Here is a 21,015-nt window from a genome sequence, read left to right as displayed (position 1 = left end):
GGTTGTGCATTGATTGCATGTAAACGCATCAGTAACTTGATGTTATAAAACGTGCCTTTGTGTGCAATTCAATAAGTAGTAGAACAAGCATATGAGTCGAAGTTTATCTGTTCCTTCTAGAAATAGAAGCGATATCTGGGCCCCTCGATGATTTTGTGTTGACCCATGTACCGGGCCCGGTCAGAACTAAATTGATGTGTTCAGTTAAGTTCTTTGTCAAACAAATCGGAAATAGAGAAACAACTGCTAGACAATAAGTAAGACATTGTTCCATGTATTTGTCCGGCTGATATCATGAGAGCAGAGGATTATATGATCACTTATCTAAAATGGTGCTTCATAGTTCACAAGAGTTTTCGAGAGCTACGATTGCCGGTTGGTTCCTGAAGTAATATAGGCAAATACAGTTATTAGACTTATCCAAGTGGGAGTCTGTTGGATAAGATGTCTAAGTCCATAACTTATTTGGTATATACTTGACCCGACCCGACATGGTCCATTTGGGTTGCACTTCACCCAAACTAGTTATGGATAATTTTATGAGAGTTGTATACTTACGATTTATTAATATATTATAAGTTATAATATATTAATATAAAGTCATGTTACTTAATTAGTTTTAATCTTGAATTAATTATGAATTCATTTAGTGATTAAAAGGAAGACTAATTAAATCATGGGCTATTATATTTATATAGTGTGGGCTAACACTCATTTGGGAATGGGCTAAGCTTATATGGAAGTCCATGGATGATCCATGGAGCTTTTACCCATGGATCCTTGGAAGAGGAAAAGACATGGGTTATTAGGGTTTCACCCTAACCATGTACACTATATAAACAAGCTTATGTTGCATGAAAAAACACTAATGTGTGTGTAAGTGTGGTGGCCAAAATCAAGAGTTAGTATACTCTCTCATATATTTTCCAAGTTTGTGGTGATTTGTGATTTCCATTTGAGGCATTCACATTATTGGTGCTTGGCTCTCAAACTCCAAGGAATCAACAAACAACAAAAGGTATGTAATTCATCTAGTTCTTTTATGGTTAAAAGTACCCCATGCCATGCTAGATAGGTTATAAACCTTGGAAAATAATATTTTGCATGTATCTTAGACAAACATAGATCCAAGGTTTAATAGGGTTGCATGTACACTTAGGAAGTGTTAGAATGCTCAAAACCCAACACCAGGCAGCAGTTACAGCCGTTGTGGCTGCTGCAATGTCACAGATGAATCCTGGTGGCTCTAGCGGACCAGGAAGTGGTACCCATCCCCAAAATCTTGATGGTGGTTAGGGATACCAGAAGGAGTGTTCCTACAAAGATTTCATGAATGCGAAGCCCAAATCCTTCGACGACAATGGAGGAGTCATTGCCCTAACCCGGTGGTTCGAGAAAATCGAATCAATTTTCGATATTTGTGCATGTTCTGAGGAAAGCAAGGTGAATTTTGCCGCCTGCACCTTCACTGATAGAGCATTGACTTGGTGGAATAGCCGGGTCAAATCCTTAACTCTGCTGGTAGTCAATGCCATGGGTTGGGAGAGTTTAAAAGAGATAATGTTTGCTGAGTACCGCCCAAGGGGCGAGATGTAGAAGTTGGAGCATGAGCTCTGGAACCTAAAGGTGAAGGGTTCCGACATTGCTACTTATACAGCTAGATTATGCGATCTGACTCTTCTATGTCCGGGGATGGTCACCCCGGAAAGCAAGAAAATAAAGAGGTACATTTGGGGATTGACACCCCCAACTCAAGGAAATGTTTTGGCTGCTAAACCTCTCACATTCGACAGTGCCAAGTGTTTGGCGCAAACTCTTATAGATCACGGGGTTGATCTTGATGAAGTGACAGTCGTTTCCGAACCACCAAAGGCGAGTGGTGGGAAGAAAAAGTTTTTGAAAAAGCGTAAGGGCCAGTCTTCGCAGGAGCCCTCCAAGACACAACAAGTAGTAGCAGTTCATGTTGCTACCACTCCTGTCGCTGTTCCTGCAACTCAAGCACCAACCAGTAGATATGCTAGTACCCTTCCAAAGTGTGACAAGTGAAACTTTCATCATCATGGGCAGTGCCACGAGATGTTGTGCAATAGTTGTGGTAAGAAGGGACACACAACTCGATTTTGCAAGACACCAGCCCAACCAACCAATCAGGCTCCTAGAGCGGGCGTTGGTCAAACCTGTTATGGCTGTGGGGAGATCGGGCACTTCAAGAGAAATTACCCCAATGCAACAACTGCTGGCAACATAGGAAGAGTACTAGCCATGGGGCAAGAAGAAGCGGTCGCTGATCCCACATTGTTACGGGTGCGATCCTCCTCGACAACTTTTATGCATGCATTCTTTTCGATTATGGTGCGGAGAGAAGTTTTGTTAGTCGTGCATTTAAGCATCTTCTCAAGCATGAATCCCAACCTTTAACCGAAACGTTTATCATCGAGATGGCTAACGGAAAGAAAGAGAGCACTAACGACGTATTCATAGGTTGTACCCTTACCCTAAACGACCATTCCTTTCCAATCAACCTTATGCAAGTTTCCATAAAAATATTCGACGTCATCATCGGCATGGATTGGTTGAGCCCCAATTGTGCTGATATCCTTTGTTATCAAAAAGCCATTCGCCTCAATCTGCCATCTGGCGAGGCCCTTATAATCTATGCTGATAAACTCAGCTCAAACCTTCGTATCATTTCATGCATCAAAGCCCAGAAGTATCTGTGAAAGGAGTGCCATGCATTCCTAGCCCATGTCATCAATGAGAAGAAGGAAGTTAAAGACCTCGAGAGAATCCCCGAAGTCTGCAAATTTCCTGATGTCTTCCCCGAAGATCTCCCCGGAATCCCTCCCGAGCGCCAAGTCGAGTTCCGAATCGACTTAATCCCCGGAGCTACCCCCGTAGCTAAATCCCCATACCGTCTAGGGGCGGAAGAAATGGAAGAGTTATCCAGCCAGAACAATGTGCTACTCAGCAAGGGATTCATCAGACCAAGTTCCTCACCCTGGGGAGCCCCGGTCTTGTTTGTGAAAAAGAAAGATGGATCCTTTCGAATGTGCATAGATTATCGTGAACTGAACAAGCTTACCATCAAAAACCGTTATCCCCTACCCAGAATCGACGACCTCTTCGATCAACTTCAGGGAGCCATTTACTTCTCAAAGATAGACCTGAGATCAGGGTACCATCAGTTGCGATTCCATGGGAGTGATGCTCCCAAGACAACATTCCAAACTCCCTTTGGTCATTACGAGTTTGTAGTAATGCCCTTTGGTCTAACCAACACACCCGCAGTATTCATGGATCTGATGAATCGGGTGTGCCGCCCTTTCCTAGACAAGTTTTTGATAGTGTTCATAGATGATATACTTGTCTATTCTCGGAGTGAGGTATATCACATACATCACTTGAGGCTAGTGCTAGAAACCCTAAGGGCGTAGAAATTATATGAAAATTTTCTAAGTGCGAATTCTGGATCAGAAAGGTAACTTTCCTCGGTCACGTGGTTAGCGAGGAAGGCATACACGTGGACCCAACCAAAATCAAGGCGATTGAGAATTGGTCAGCACCAAAGACACCTACAGAAATCCGTCAATTCTTGGGTCTCGCTGGCTATTATCGCAGGTTTATCCATAATTTCTCCAGGATTGCTAAACCTTTAACCACTCTAACGCAGAAGGGTGTACCCTTTAGTTGGGGAGAAAAGCAAGACATTGCGTTTCAAACATTAAAGCAGACCCTATGTAGCGCACCTATCTTTTCTCTGCCTGAAGGGACGGAGGACTTAATAGTCCACTGCGATGCATCCAATCAGGGCTAGGCTGTATGCTCATGCAGCGAGAAAATGTTATTGCCTATGCCTCGAGACAGCTGAAAGCACATGAAGTCAACTATACAACTCACGATTTTGGAATTGGGAGCAGTGGTATTTGCGTTAAAGATCTGGAGACATTATCTCTACGGAACTAAGTGTACTGTCTTCACCGACCGCAAGATCCTACAGCATATCTTCGATCAGAAAGAGTTGAACATGAGGCAACGGCGATGGGTGGAGCTACTCAGTGATTATGAGTGTGAAATGCGCTATCATCCCGACAAGGCCAATCTGATAGCGGATTCCCTCAGCCGGAAAGAGTATTCAGGTCGTAGAGTGAAGGCACTAACAATGACCATCCATTCCCATCTTTCCGCTCAAATCAGAGAGGCTCAACTGTAAGCCTTAAAACCAGAGAACATGTTAGATGAAGCCTTGAGAGGAATGGAAAAGAACCTAGAGATCAAGGGAGACGGAGTTTACTATTTCACGAACCGGATCTGGATCCCAAAGTTTGGCGGTTACAGAGAGGTTGTTATGAACGAAGCTCACAAAACTAAATACTCCATTCACCCAGGTTCGGATAAGATGTATCTGGATCTCAAAAAGCTATATTGGTGGCCGAACATGAAAGCAGAGATCGCTACCTTCGTGGGCAAGTGCCTGACTTGCGCCAAGGTGAAGGTAGAATATCAAAAGCCCTTAGTTCTACTTCAGCAGCCAGAAATACCTGAGTGGAAGTGGGAAAGGATTACGATGGATTTCATCACTAAATTGCCCAAGTCTCCGAGTGGGTACGATACCATCTGGGTAATTGTCGACCGATTGACTAAATCCGCCCACTTCCTGCCAATCAAAGAAACGTTCAAGATGGAGAGACTAACATGAATCTACATCCAAGACATAGTTCGTCTGCATGGTGTGCATGTGTCCATTATCTCCGATCGGGATAGCAGATTTACCTCGAGATTTTCGCAGTCACTGCAGAAGGCTCTTGGAACTAAGCTGGATATGAGCACAGCTTACCATCCACAGACCGATGGGCAAAGTGAGAGGACCATTCATACATTTGAAGACATGTTGAGAGCATGCGTCATAGACTTTGGTAAGTCATGGGATACCCATCTGCCCTTGGTCAAGTTCTCCTACAACAACAGCTACCATACCAGCATCAAGGTTGCGCCATTTGAAGCCCTCTATGGTCGTCGTAAGTGCTGATCCCCTTTGTGCTGGGCTGAGGTGGGTGCCTCGCAGCTAGCTAAAGGTCAAGTCCCCGATAGCACTCTCACAGGCCCAGAACTCATCCGTGAAACCACAGAAAAGATCGTATAAATCTGGGAACAACTAAAAGCTTCAAGAGATAGACAAAAGAGCTACGCCGATAAGAGATGAAAACCTTTGGAATTCCAGGTTGGTGATCGCGTCTTGTTGAAGGTCTCAACCTGGAAGGGTATGATACGCTTTGGAAAGCATGGAAAGCTAAATCCGAGATACATAGGACCATTCGAGATCCTCGCTAGGATCGGTTCCATAGCATACAAACTTCGTTTACCCCCAAGAGCTTAGTAATATTCATCCCGTCTTCCACGTCTCGAACCTTAAAAAGTGTTTATCCGACGAAACCCTAGTTATCCCTCTTGATGAGATCGAGATCAACGAGAACCTTAATTTCGTGGAAGAACCAGTCGAAATCATGGATCAGGAAGTCAAATGAACGAAACAAAGTCGCATACCGATAGTGAAGGTCCGCTGGAATTCCAAACGGGGACTTGAATTCACTTGGGAGCGCGAAGATCAAATGAAACAGAAATACTCGTATCTTTTTCTGAGTCCATAATTGTATTCTACATTTGAATTTCGGGATGAAATTCCCTCTATCGAGGGGATGATGTGACAACCCGAATCTTTATCCGCTAAAGTTAGCCGTTTTCCGTTAAATAAATTTCGAATTTTATTTGTTCCGTCAAATTCTTATGGTTTGGAAAATCACAGAAATTGTATAATTGAAATTTATATAAGTGTCGGGTCCAAAAATCATGCGAAAAATCAAGTTTTCCTTTGAAAATCAGCCAAGTCTCGAGCAAACTCAGTTATCACGGTCGCAATCGTGTTCACGGCTGTGAACCCGATCACGGCCGTAAACGCGTTCACGGATGGCCCCTGTTGGATTAGTGTCTAAGACCGTAACTCTATTTGGTAAGTACTTGACCCGGTTGTGCATGGTCCTTTTGGGTTGCCTTCACTAAAGCAACTAGATAGGATGATTTATGAAGAGAGAGGTTATTATGGTTTAATAATATATTATGAGAATAATATATTAAAGGAGAAATCATATGGTTTAATTAATATTAGACAAGAATTAATTAAGAATTAATTTTGTGGCTAAAAGACATTAATTAAATAAAGGGGACTGAAACTGTCAATTGTGTGATAGTTGAATATTGGGCTGAGAATCCTTATGGAATAATGGCATGGACGAAATTGAGATGGAGCCCATCTTGAATTCGTCCAAGGAGGCCTTATTCCAGAAGGTTCATTGGACTGCTTAAGGCCTAAGCTGTCCATTAGGGTTTTGACTGAAACCCTAGCAGCACAAGTATAAATAGAACCCCTAGGGCATTAGTTTTCGGCCACTTGAAACCCTAGAAGAGTTCATAGCCGAATTGTGCCTCTCCTTCTCTCCAATATCATCCTCTTGCTTGTGTGGTGTTTGTAATCCATTAGAGGAGTGACATTTGTGACTCTAAGCTCCAAGACAAGAAGATTCAAGCCATTGTTGAAGAGGTAATCTTCTAGATCTGTTTTCATATGTTATTTTCGAAATATACATGATAGATCTACGGTTCTTAAGTCTTGGATGAATTGCATGTACAATAGAGAAACCTAGATCCAAGCTTTAGGGTTTGCATGAGCACATAAGATGTTCTTTTGTATAAAACCATCGGTGGTATCAAAGCCTTGATTGTTTTCTATTGTATTGATGCTTTGTGTTTCATTCTTGCTGAAAATCGTTTTTCTGCCCTCTGCCCGACCTGACTCGGCGAGTCACTTGCCCAAATCGGCGAGTCGGCCCAACTCGGCGAGTCCAGTGAGTGACTCTGCAAGTCGGGGAGTCAGACAGAGGGAAAATCGGGATTTCTTGCTGTTTTGCTGAAGGATAATTACCAAAACCGTTTTTAACTAATAAAATCCGAATTTTATTATTATTATGTGATTATCCTTACCAAAACAAAAGATAATTACCAATTATTTGAATAATAAATTCCTTATATGATAAAATTTGATTATTTGAATATTTGATGAATTATCTTGTGAATAAAATGGAATAGGTCAAATTTAGATAATCATTAAATTAAATGTTTGATTTAAATTATTTGCTATTTGATCCTATGTGTTTTGAAAAGTTCAAAACTTGCCCTCAAGTTTTGGAAATTAAATTTTTTAATTAAAAGTTTAATTTGAATTATTTAAATTCCAAACCCTAGAATTTTACAAGTTTAAAATTCACCCTATACTATTATAATATTATAAGAATAATTATTATATATGTATAACTTAAATGCTAGTCTTATCGTTAGTAGACCTCATTCACGAAGCCGATCTATAAGGGGGGGTATAAGGTTATGGCCTATAAAATGGTCGTTTAATGGGTGTCCACTCTCACCCACCGCTTCCTTGATTGGTGGACGGTCGTTAGCCGAACGGGTAGGATAGAGCAAAACTTTCCTCATTAAAAGTATAATCAATTTATAAAGTAACTAAATGTTTTTCAAAAAATTCCCAATCTTAGTTACTTTAGGTAAGAGTGAATTGATGCAATTCCATGAAATTACACTTTGTACCCTTGCTAAGACGTTAGTGGAGCGCGTGTGGTTAACCGACACACTAATTGGGCTCTAAGCAAAGGTAGCAAAGGGTGAGTCGATGTTTGTCATAGTTCGATGGAGCGTGTGTCGTTAACCGGCACGTCGAATAGTTGACTGTAACATTGGGGGCACCATGTACATTTGCATGGTTATTCACACCCGCTTTGTGATCCTTGGCATCACAGTCACAAACTTGAGGGGCATATCGAGATTAAAACATGCCATTGAAAAGTTCAATGAATCTCAAAAGATCTAGGAGTTTTGAATACATTTAAAACTTAATTTTAATTTGTTTTTCATTGGTGGAAATTAATGAATCGTCATTCACTTACCTTCAAATGATTTGCAATTTACATTACGCATCCCTCTTTTAAGTTGTAAATAATGTTGTTGGATCCTAGCCCTAATTTCTCATTTGGGCGTTTAATTGGGGATTCTTATCTAATCAAACCTTGTCTCTTTTCTATTTCAGATGTCAAACGTGAACAACGCTTCCGGCTCAAGTTCCTCTGGCTTGTTCTCACTCATGATCTTGTGTGGGAGGGTGATCTTTGACGGGTCCAATTTCATTGATTGGATCCGCAACATCCGAATGGTCACTCGTTACGAGGACAAAGAGTATGTCCTCGATGAGAAGCTGAAGGAAATCAACATCAACACTACCTCTGCTGAAGAGATCACTGCCTTTGAGGCCCATGAGCGTGATGCTACAAAAGTCCATTGCATCATGCTGGCGACTATGACTGCAGAACTCCAAAAGTCCTATGAGGACATGTACCCCTATGAGATGCATCAAGATCTGCTGGACCGGTACCACCAAAGCGCTAAGAAAGAAAGGTACGAGATCATCACTTCGATGATCACTGCCAAAATGGGTAATGGAGAGTCCCTTACTGCCCATCTGCAAAAGATGCAGAGATATGTTGATCGCCTGCTAAAGTTAAATGTTAACTTTGATGAAGAGGTGGAAATTGACATTATCCTTCACTCCTTGCCTCCCTGCTACAACCAGTTCCACATGACCTACCACATGAATAATGAGGAGGTCTCTTTGAGCAAACTTCAGGGCTTACTAAGGACTGCTGAGAGCAACCTCAAAGACAAATTTGTTGCATCGACTCCAACTCCTGCTGCTGCCCAGTCTTGGCAATTGGGCAAGGAAGGGGTAAGAAGAGGAAGGATCCCTCAAAGAGGCACCATAAGGGAAAGTCCCATGATGGTACCTCTTCTAGTGGAACCAAAGTTGGTTCTGCTAAACCGAACTCCAACCCGAGGGAGGCAGAGTGCCACCACTGCCACGAAATAGGGCATTGGAAACGAAGCTGTCCAAAATATCTGCAAGATATCAGGGATGGAAAGATCAAGCCGTCCTACGTAGGTATTTACACTATTAAATCTAATGATTCATCACATGCTATTTCTTGGGTACTTGATACATGATGAGGTTTTCACATTTGATCTGATTTGCAGGTCCTAATAAGAAATAGGGATGTGGAGTATGGGAAGATAAACTTGATCATGGGGAACAGAAGATCGTCGACTGTCACCAAGATTGGAGTTTACTCTTTAGTGCTTAGTAATGGATTAGGATTAGATTTAAATAATTGTTGCTATTCGCCAGATATGGCAAGAAACATCATTTCTTTTCATGGTTTGTATAGACAAGGTTTTAGATAATCATTTGATAATGAAAAGGTTTCTATTAATGCTTATCTTAATGGTGTTTTCTATTTTGAAGCATTACCTTGTAATGGAATATATGAAAATGAGATGGTTGTAGACAATTTAGGAAATGATGTGTGGTGTATTGATTCTTCCAATGATTTGGATAAAGCATGTTTGTGGCATTGTCGTCTTGGACATGTCAACAAGAAACGCATAGCCCAACTCCAAAAGGATGGAGTGTTGGAGTCATTCGACCTTAGGGATGATGACGTGTGCGAGTCTTGTTTACTTGGAAAGATGACCAAGTCACACTTCACTGGCACTTGTGCGGGGGGGGGGGGGGGTGAGGGTTTATTGGATCTCATACATACCGATGTATGTGGTCCCTTTAGATCCACCACAAGGGATGCGTGCTGCTTCTACGTGACTTTTACCAACGATTATAGCAGATATGGCTATATCTACTTAATCAGGCATAAGTCAGAAACCTTTGAAAAGTTCAAAGAGTTTAAACAAGAAGTGGATAATCAGTTGGGCAGGAAAATCAAGATGCTTCGATCCGATCGAGGTGGAGAGTACCTAAGTCTTGAATTCCACGACTACCTCAAGTAATGCGGAATTGTTTCGTAATTAACGCCACCTAGGACACCGCCGTTGAATGGTGTGGCTGAGAGGAATAATTGAACCTTGTTGGACATGGTTCGTTCCATGATGAGTTGTGCTTCGCTACCTATCTCATTCTGGGTGTATGCCTTAGAGACTTCCGGCATATCCTTAACTTAGTCCCTACCAAGAAGGTTGCCAAAACACCTCACGATATGTGGACAGGGAAAGGTCCCTCGTTGACACATATCAAAGTTTGGGGTTGCAAGGCTTTCGTAAGACGAGAGACTCACGGCAAGCTCGAACCTCGTAGTGAGCGGTGTATTTTCATCGGCTACCTGCAGAAGTCCTCTGGATATCTCTTATATAGACCGAGTGACAATGTTGTCTTCGTTGCGAGGAGAGGGGTTTTCCGAGAACGAGAACTCATAAGCCAAGGGGACAGTGGGAGGCAAATCGATCTTGAAGAGATTCAAGAGTCGAGCAATGAAGGAACCTCTAACGCTGGCGCTCAACCCGAGGAGGAAACTCCGGTTGAACAAATTAACGAGTCCTTACCTCTTAGACGTTCCGATAGAGTTAGGGTTCAAACCCAGTTTTATGGTTTTCATATTACTACAGAAGGGGATACGTTCATTAGTGATAGTACACTAGTGAATTTAGACGAATCTAGCAGCTACAAGGAAGCCATGGCAGGCCCGGAGTCTGTGAAATGGAAAGAGGCTATGGACAGCGAGATTCAGTCCATGTATGACAACCAAGTTTAGAATTTGGTTGACAATGTGTCAGGTCATAAGAAGGTTGGGTGAAAGTGAATCTTCAAGAAGAAGACCGACATGGATGGCATTGTTCATACTTATAAAGCGCGATTGGTTGCGAAGGGCTTTACTCAAACTCCAGGAGTTGACTATGATGAGACCTTCTCACCAGATGCGAAGATAAAGTCTATTAGGGTGATGCTAGCCATTGCTGCATTTCATGACTATGAGATATGGAAAATGGATGTCAAAACTGCTTTCCTTAATGGGAAGTTGGCTGAGGATGTTTACATGAGTCAGCCAGAAGGTTTTGTCAATGTGAAGCATCCCAATAGAGTGTGAAGCTTGAGAAGTATATTTATGGACTAAAACAAGCATCTCGCAGATGGAATCTTTGTTTCGATGAGAAAGTCCAAGAGTTTGGTTTTCTGCGAAGCGAGGATGAATCATGTGTATATGTCAAAGCCAGTGGGAGTATAGTGAGCTTCCTCGTATTGTATGTCAATGACATACTACTCATAGGAAACGATGTCCCAACCCTGCAAGAAGTCAAGTCTTGGCTTGGGAAGTGCTTCGCTATGAAGGACCTCGGAGAGGCTGCCTATATTTTGGGTATAAGGATAGTGAGAAACAAAAGTAAGAGACTAATAGGAATTAGTCAGAATACTTACTTGGACAAGGTACTAAAGCGTTTTAGTATGGAGAATTGTAAGAAGGGGGAGTTACCGATCCAAAGTAATGCCAAGTTGAGTAAGACTCAAAGCCCGAGTACCGAAGCCGAGATAGCAGAGATGAGCCAAGTACCATACGTTTCCGCAGTTAGCTCGATTATGTATGCTATTACTTGTACTCGCCCTGATGTGGCCTTCGCTTTGAGCATGGTCAGCAGATATCAGGGGAACCCTGGCAAAGCACATTGGACCGCACTTAAGAATACTCTTAAGTACCTTCGGAGGACCAAGGAATGGTTTCTAGTCCTCGGTGGGAGTGATGACTTAAGGGTGCGAGGGTATAGTGACGCCAGTTTTCAGACCGACAGGGACAACTACCGTTCGAAGTCGGGCTGGTCCTTTACCCTTAATGGAGGAGCATTAACTTGGAAAAGTTCCAAGCAGGAGACCATAGCTAATTCAACGTGCAAATCAGAGTATATAGCGGCGAGCGAAGTGTCAAAGGAGGCGATATGGTTGAAGAACTTCATTGGAGACCTTGGAGAGCCCATGGAAATTTTCTGTGATAATGAAGGAGCGGTTGCCTTGACCAAGGAACCGAGGGATCATGGCAGATCTCGACATATCGACAGGAAATATCATTTCATCAAACATCGGGTAGAAGAAGGAATCCTCGTAGTGAAGAGGGTATCGTCAGAAGATAACCCACCAGATCCCCTTACGAAGGGACTGAGTAGGGTTAAGCACTTGCAGCACGCTAGGAGCATCGGGCTGAAGGACGATATTAGTTTAGATTAGATAGCTTCGAAACGTGTAATAGATAAATATAATTAACATTTGATCATTAAATAAAAGAGTATTATTTATGAGTAAAGTTACTGTCTTATGTTGATTTTTTACCTATTGTTTCATTTTGCATGTTTTGACTTCCTGAATAATAAGATTATTCGAACAGTCCACAGTCGTTCATATGTTGGAAGTAGGTATGAAAGAAGAATGTCATGAATTGGTGTGTAGATTGTCTAAAGTGTATTAGACATAGCAAAAGTGTGCTACAACGTTCATGAGTGCTTATGAATTTGATTTGAGCATTGGATTAGACCCGCGCTTGCTGGAATCAATTCATGGAATTTATCTCGAGTGATCGCAATACGATAATATCATATGGTCTTAAAACCTACATATATGGTTTATTATTTGCAACATGGTTGTGCATTGATAATGCGTAAACGCATCAGTAACTTGATGTTATAAAACGCATTGTTGTGCATGATTTGATGAGTGAATGGTAAATGCATATAAGTCGAAGTTTATCTGTTCCTTTTATCCTAAGAGGGTAAAAGCGATATCTGGGCCCCTTGATGATTTGGTTTGACTTATGTGTCAGGCCCGGTCAGGACTGAATTGATGTGTTCAATTAAGTTCTATGTCAGACGAATCAGAGATTGAGAAACAAACTGCTGGACAATAAGTATGACTATGTTCCATGTATTTGTCCGCACGATATCTAGAACAGAGGACTATACGATCCCTTATCTAAAGGACAGGTTACTGATATGATCAGAGTTCGACAGCGTCTTTGAGAGCTACGATTGCTAATCGGATTGTGCTTTCATTTATAGTTAGTAGACTTATCCAAGTGGGAGACTGTTGGATTAGTGTCTAAGCCCGTAACTATATTTGGTAAGTACTTGACCCGGTTGTGCATGGTCCTTTTGGGTTGCCTTCACCAAAGCAACTAGATAAGATGATTTATGAAGAGAGAGAGGTTATTATGGTTTAATAATATATTATGAGAATAATATATTAAAGGATAAATCATATAGTTTAATTAATATTAGACAAGAATTAATTAAGAATTAATTCTGTGGCTAAATGACATTAATTAAATAAAGGGGATTGAAACTGTCAATTGTGTGATAGTTGAATATTCGGCTGAGAATCCTTATGGAATAATGGCATGGACGAAATTGAGATGGAGCCCAACTTGAATTCGTCCAAGGAGGCCTTATTCCAGAAGTTTCCTTCGACTGCTTAAGGCCTAAGTTGTCCATTAGGGTTTTGACTGAAACCCTAGCAGCACAAGTATAAATAGAACCCCTAGGGCATTAGTTTTCGGCCACTTGAAACCCTAGAAGAGTTCATAGCTGAATTGTGCCTCTCCCCTCTCTCCAATATCATCCTCTTGCTTGTGTGGTGTTTGTAAGCCATTAGAGGAGTGGCATTTTAGACTCTAAGCTCCAAGACAAGAAGATTCAAGCCATTGTTGAATAGGTAATCTTCTAGATCTGTTTTCATATGTTATTTTCGAAATATACATGCTAGATCTAGGGTTCTTAAGTCTTGGATGAATTGCATGTACAATAGAGAAACCTAGATCCAAGCTTTAGGGTTTGCATGAGCACATAGGATGTTCTTTTGTATAAAACCATCACAGCCCCACCACCGACCATGAAAACCCCCTATAAATATGTGCTCCTACCCCTCATTTACACTTTTCTGGCCGCAAACACCCTCTCTCTCTCTAAACAATGTCACCTGAAAACACTAGATTTCTCTTCATCTAGCAGTCCATCCGCATTAGAACTCATTTTGGAGCATCAAAACATCCGTTTTTCATCAAATCGAGCTTTGATGTTCTTGAGTTCACGGCCGTACACCCTTCAAATCTTCAAACCTTCAAGGGCCGCAATCCGTTCACGGCCGTGAACCCTTCAAACATTCATATATTCTTAAAGAACACCGTTCACGGCCGTAAACCATTCAAGGGGCTGTTGACGGCCGAGAACAGTTCACGGCCGAGAACAGTTCACGATCAAGAACAGTTCACGGTCGCAAACCTTCCCAAGTCGTGAACTTGGCTGAAAACCCCCTTTCTCCGATTCAATCGAGTCCTGGTAACATTCTTAAACAAAAATCAAGTGTTTTTCCAACACTATAAATAATGGTTTCACTAATAAATGAATATGTGTATGTAATTGATATTAGGATCCCGTTAAGTGCCGCGTACATCAACCCGAGGGTCTTCACTCCCAGTTTCGTTGTTGGACACTTTCACGCAACTAACAGTGAGTTCATACCCCTATGCTTTTATGATTTTAATGTTTTCAGGGGGAGAATACAAGCCAAACACAAATGATTTTGTGAATTTATACAAAAAGGACTTTAACACACTTAAAACTGTTGCAATTGATACAACCTTACATTTTCCACATTTTTATAGAATATTTATAGATATTTTATCCCTTTTGTAACATGCTGAGCATAAGGGACGTTTTCAACTTACAAGCGTAATTACAAAGTTTTTCAGATCAATACATAACATACATAAAAACTATAATAGGTATAGTTTGGGAATTCAGTACACGGTTTTTCATATACAGGCATATAAACTATTATAAGAATATAGTTTAGGGAACGAACATATCTTTTTATAAACTTATCCGTTATTTATAAAAAGGGTTTTTCGAATTATTACTTGTAAAGTCGTTTATCTAGTTTGAGAGACACGTTTTTAGGTACAATTAGATGTACTAGTGGAAGACTACCCTTATGAACCAGAGTCTCCTCGAGTAAGAGCGTGAGTGTGGGTATAGATCTATACGGGACTGACAATCCTGCACCTTGTTGTTAGCTACAGTAGGACCGGCAGGTCTACGGGTGACAAAGTCATAAAGGATATTGGCGTCCGATTCACGTCGTATCAGTTAGTATGGTCATAAAACTCGCAAGTAGATAGCAACGATATATTTACGTAGTAATATACTTTTCCTGAACAATGCTTTAATAATATAAGTATGGAAAATACTTGTATTTTTCAGTTATGGAACAATTAAAGCGACAACATACATTCAGGGGGAAAATATAGGATTTTCTCGGACAAACATCAGTATTTTTCAAACAATCAGTCTATCATTCAAGCATCGAATATTCATTGTTAATTCTATAATCTCTTAGTTTATACATCCGGGTCACGTATGAAGAATATTTGATAGACCGTGGAATGTGTGGTTTCCGCTCCATCTCATGTTCCTTGTTTGGTTGTGGGTTTAGGGCAGATCCATACAATTAAATGTCTGTTCGATATTGGTTTACACGTAGCTAGTATGAGTTAAGAGATTATAGAAGAAACTGGTATTATCATACTTATCTTGACTTTCATTATATCAGTAATTATAAGGCTTTTTTGAAGAAACATATCACACTTGTCAACGAACTCAGAACCTGTTTTTCTAAATCAAAACGCTTATGAACTCACCAGCTTAAATGTTGATCTACTCTTTCAAAATAACTTGTATTCTCAGGAAATCAGTAGACAGATACTCCCGCAGCTTTTGAGAAGACGGAGCATATAGAGTCACGTCTTTATAGTTTTGCTACTTTTGATGTATATGTATCTGAATCAAACAGATGTAAATACCTTTTATATATTCAATGTAATGATTGTGTTTACTTTGATTACTATGATGCAATTGTTGTGATACTACACATGACATCCTCCACCCCTGAACGTTTCCGCTGTTTCGGTTTGGGGGTGTGACATTTAGCGACGACATGTCGTCGCTAAATGTAATAGCGACGACACGTGGCACCAATTGCGACGATTTATGTTGTCGCTAAAGGGTACCTTTTTTGTTGTGACATTGACATTCTCTATCATTTCATAAGAGAATGGGCTGAGGAAGGATAAACTGTAGTAGAACATGTAGACTCAAAGTATCAACGAATGGGCATCTTTACAAAAGCATTGGCACATGTGAAGCATGGCGAAATGTTAAAAATATGCTCGGGGTGATGGATACCGAGATTGGTCCTGTTTAATGGGGAAAATGTGATGTTAAACCAGATAATATTAATTAGAATTGCCGGATAGCACGTGTCATTATTTTTATTGAATTAATAGATATTCTAGATACTTTTCAGGATTTGTGAGATTTGTCTGGATATGGATAGATTACTTTTAGTACCATAATATTATAATATTAGTCTTGTTAGACTGTATATTTGAGTGGTGCTCAACGTTTGAATGCATTCGGTTATGTAACCGTCTATCTTTATTTAGTAAACTCAAAAAACTTGTAGAAATCCTTATGTCTTACTTATTTTCTCTTCCGCTTTCATTATATTTTGGTAGCTCATATTTTGAATAGTAACTCACCTTTAACATAGCATACAATTTGGTAAGATATAATTTAAGCAAGCACATCGATTTTTTTTGGGTACAAATTATTGGATTTCCGCGCTGGTAACATATAATTTAAGCAAACACATCGATTTATTTTGGGTACAAATTATTGGATTTCCGCGCATTAGAAGCGCTAAGGGGTTGATCTATTTGTTGATGAAATTGATACAAATCCAAGTTGATTTGATTAATTCATAATTTGACTATTATTTGATCGTGTTTGCATGCTATTATTGTGTCATTTTGGGATATAACAATGTTAGGTTTCTCATGAACTTCATAGTGCTCCTTTGTAGTACAATAGTGGTTACTTATCCTTTCAACCTTTCATCCATGAATATTTTCTCATTTTTTTTTTGTTGGTTCTTCGTCTGAGTTTGCTGGTTTATTTGTTTACAGCTATGCCAAGTATAGACAATATATAGGTGTTAAAAATCTATTGCAAAATTTTTCTAAAGCTAGCCCTTTAAGGCAGATAGAAAGGAGGTAGTTCCCTAAAGCTACTTTGGCTTTGTGAACATTAAGATGACAAGTATTCACCTGCAGGCTGCATTAATACTCTCTCACTGCTAGAATTTTTCGTGGCTGATGAGGAAGTGTCATGTGTAGGCCTTTTACGAGGTGACCAAAAACGTTTAGGGGGAACTTTCAACGATTCAAGGCTTCCTTCCAACATCTCCACAACATTAGTGATGGATGGCCGATCCGATGGATCAGACTGGATGCACCACAAGCTTACTATCACCATCTTCCTCACTAATTGTTCTTCCTCTTCAGTTGTCACTCCATCAACCCCTAGATTCTCTCCACCTTCTACATGCTTGTATATCCAATCCGGAAAATATGCTTCACTAGTGCTTGTCGTGTTGGAGCTTTTCTTTTTACGTACACCCGTCATTTCAAAAACCATCATCCCATAACTATACACATCAGATTTATGAGACGCCCCACCAAAACTCTTGAAAAATACTTCAGGGGCCATATATCCAGCGGTACCTCTGGCACCTGTTACAGACACAATATTTTGTTTCCTCTTGGACAGCTTAGCCAACCCGAAATCAGATATTTTTGGGATAAATTCTTCGTCCAATAGAATGTTGTGTGGCTTTATGTCAAAGTGTACAATCCTTGTGTTACAATGTTCATGTAGGTATTCTAGACCTCGTGCAATCCCTTTTGCAATTCGGAATAATGTGTTCCAGTCAAGATGAGATCCATCATCACGTAGAAACTTATCCAAGGACCCATTTGGCATGAACTCATACATGAGGGCTCTTTTCTTTCCCTCAAAGCAGAAACCCAAGAGTGTAACTATGTTGACATGAGAAGTTCTACCGATGCTAGCAACTTCATTAATGAAATCTTCTCCATCTCCCATGGGTTTACCCAGGAGCTTTACAGCAACTAGCTGACCATCGGGCAATTGTCCTCTGTAGACACTTCCATACCCTCCTTGCCCTAGTTTTTCTCGGAATGTGTTTGTAATTTTCTTGATTTCTGAATACGTATATCTTTTCGGGGACATAGATCCGAAGTTCTTGATGAATATTTCTACTTGATGATTTTTGATGGTTTCCTGTTGTCGATACCCGATGCTACATTACGTTAGGAAGCTGATAGAAATTCAAATGAAAATTCTTACGCAAATGTTATTGTGAAGATTCAGATTCTTACACTCCGTAGAGCAGCTTGAGTTTCTGAGAAAATCTTTTTACGACAGAGTATCAGAAACAATATGAGCATGATTCCTGAGATACCGCATGAAATACCTACAGTTTTTACTTGATGGTTAAATGTACATTTAACAAAAGAAATGAGGAAATTTTCCAAAAGAGAGGTACATTTTGTGCTTTACAAAGATTTGGTAATCTCTCAAGATTAAACTAGTGGATATATAAAAGTTGGTGTACATACCAATTATAAGCTTCAACGCATGTCCCTTGGTTCCTGGTTCTGGAAGTAGGTAAAAGCTAGGTAAGCTTATTGATGGAGATGAGAACATGAATAATATGGATATATAACTCAATTAAAAGTGTTACAGTGACTTTGTTGGATTAATCGGTTGTTTAAGTGTAATTTGAGTCCATAATTTTCTTTATGCACAATTTGAATAAGGAAATGTAGGATAAGGTTAATTGACTAATTCTTAATGGGCACATTGGGTTTAAGAATATGGGTCAATCCTTGTACTGGTTCTTTAGGTAGCAATGGCTTAGTAGATAGTATTTTATTGCTTGTTTTATGTTGTGCTTATCTGTTGTTAGTTTGTAAGCATATATAAGGCATATCTTTGATTTAATTAAAGTAACCCCAAGAAAAGCACCTTCAGTGCACATCGTGAGTTTTGAGTAGTGTGTGTTGTGTGTGTTTTCAAGGACCTGTACCAACAGACTTGACCTTTACACTATATGATATGCTGAGCCAAAGTTAAGCAAGAAAGAAACATAATTAATTTAATCTGGTGATAGTCAGCATATTGATATTTGTTTGTGGTGTGTGGGAGTGTGTCGATTGTTAAGTAATTCTTAACTGTGTAGGGAAACATTAGATTAGTAGGTTTAAGTAGGTTGAATGTCCTAGCCAAAAATATAAACTTAGCACCAGTTGTTAAAAAAACAGATCAGAAGACAATTAAAATGATCTTATAAAAAAGAATTACCTACGTCTGCATGTGGATCATTGAAGAATTTATGTTTAGAATACCTAAAGAAACACCCTGCATTCATAATACTTCCTTCAAAACATCTCACGACTTCCAATTTTGCCTTATTCAAACAAACTCTACACTGTGACTGATTCAAACTCTCCCAACACTGCGCCAATCCATAAATACCATTCATTTCCATTACCCCAAACCCATTGTTTAATAATGCTGATTGCGTAAGATTTCCAACCAAATTGGCAACACGTCTATCAAATTCCGAACCACCTTCAACAAAACTGGGCCAACTTGGACTCAAAGAACAGTGTTTATAATCAATTGCAGCATTAACAGCTTCTTGAAAAAAGCTATAGTTATCGTAACGTAGAAAGCATCCGTCCAGGAAGACCAGGCCCCAGGTGCTGGGAACGCAAGTGGCAAGGTCGTTACGGCTGGCCGCATAACAAACAAAACAATCAGTACGGGAAAGATCTTGGTGGCATTGAGCTAAGGCATAAAAAGGTGGTAGATTAGGATTGGTGAGGCTTGTGACAGCGAAGTTGTTATTTGAGTTGCTAAGATTGATTAATAATTTTTCCATTGCTTGTACGAATAATGGGATGAAACTTTCTGTAGTTGCTTGGTCCATGCCGCATAAAGTTTTGCCCATCAAGCTTAAACGAGGATCGGAATTGACGGTGGGAAATGAAAGATTTAGGAAAAATAGGATTAACCATGTGGAAAAATCGATTGAGAAAAACATAAGTCTGTTTTTACGTTTTATTGATGAAGACGTTGTATTCATATCAAGTGGGGTGCTTATTTGGCATGTATAAATGTCTAAGGTATGAATGGAGAGAAGAAGTTGAAGAAAGGGTTTATGCTATCCGAGAGAAAGGATTCTATGTACATTGAAAGGTCAAAGAAATGAGAACCACGCTTTCGTTACACTACAAGTACAAGAAAACAAAAAACTTTAGAGAGTTTGATACTGTTGTTCCTCTTGTACTCCTTAGCAATCACGTTCATTATAAATGTTGTCCCTATAATTTTGGTGCATCTAGCATAACTAAGGACGATGTAATAAATGTTGTCCGTATAGTTTGGTGCATCTACCTTGACTACGACGACCTAATAGCTATCCCTATTGTTTGGTGCATCTAGCATAACTTTAGGCTAAAAGGTACAGTTTTGAGATTATTACGCATTTAAAGGAAGGCCGACAATCCAAATAACCACTCTACTACATGTCTACTAGCATTAGAGATGGTGTTAGTAGTGAACATCAGCTTTTGAACATCAGGCGTAAAAACCCAACCATACCTCAAGGCCTAAAGTTGGTTGTTCTGAGAATAACTAAGGACGATCATAGTTTTTATTTATTTATTTATTTATCATAAGACATAATGTATGTATTTGTTGGTCAAATAATTCAAGCATTTAATATGAACTAAATGTTATTGTAGGTTTGTCTTTGATACAACTAATTCCTTTTTTAATCAATAATATTTCATTTTAAATTTAGCTGTGACAATTAGGTCGGGTTCAGGTTGGCGAATCAGAATACATCATCCCAACCCAACCCAACCCATATATGTTTTTAGGTTCGCGGGTGAGAAAACTGATATATATATATATATATATATATATATATATATATATATATATATATATATATATATATATATATATATATATATATATATATATATATATATATGTGTGTGTGTGTGTGTGTGTGTGTGTGTGTGTGTGTGTGTGTGTGTGTGTGTGTGTGTGTGTGTGTGTGTGTGTGTGTGCTCATTCTAGATAGATATT

At 39.8% G+C, this 21,015-nt stretch overlaps 1 protein-coding gene across 1 annotated transcript; it reads right to left on the bottom strand.

Moving 5' to 3' along the window:
• Window positions 1-16,798: 16,798 nt before the first annotated feature.
• LOC145109005 (LEAF RUST 10 DISEASE-RESISTANCE LOCUS RECEPTOR-LIKE PROTEIN KINASE-like 2.2) lies at window positions 16,799-20,114 on the bottom strand. Its single transcript, XM_079046106.1, has 4 exons — window positions 19,216-20,114; window positions 18,471-18,509; window positions 18,231-18,325; window positions 16,799-18,132 (listed from the first exon to the last, which is right to left on the bottom strand). The coding sequence occupies exons 1-4, from the start codon at window positions 20,000-20,002 to the stop codon at window positions 17,077-17,079; spliced, it is 1,977 nt and encodes a 658-aa protein (XP_078902232.1). The 5' UTR covers window positions 20,003-20,114; the 3' UTR covers window positions 16,799-17,076.
• Window positions 20,115-21,015: the final 901 nt, after the last annotated feature.

Source organism: Lactuca virosa, chromosome 4 (genome assembly GCF_052849685.1).
Source record: "Lactuca virosa cultivar CGN04683 chromosome 4, Lactuca_virosa_CGN04683_v6, whole genome shotgun sequence".
NCBI classification, from domain to species: Eukaryota; Viridiplantae; Streptophyta; class Magnoliopsida; order Asterales; family Asteraceae; genus Lactuca; species Lactuca virosa.
Note: the sequence above shows the minus strand (reverse complement) of the source record. Positions and strands in the feature narration are given on the sequence as shown.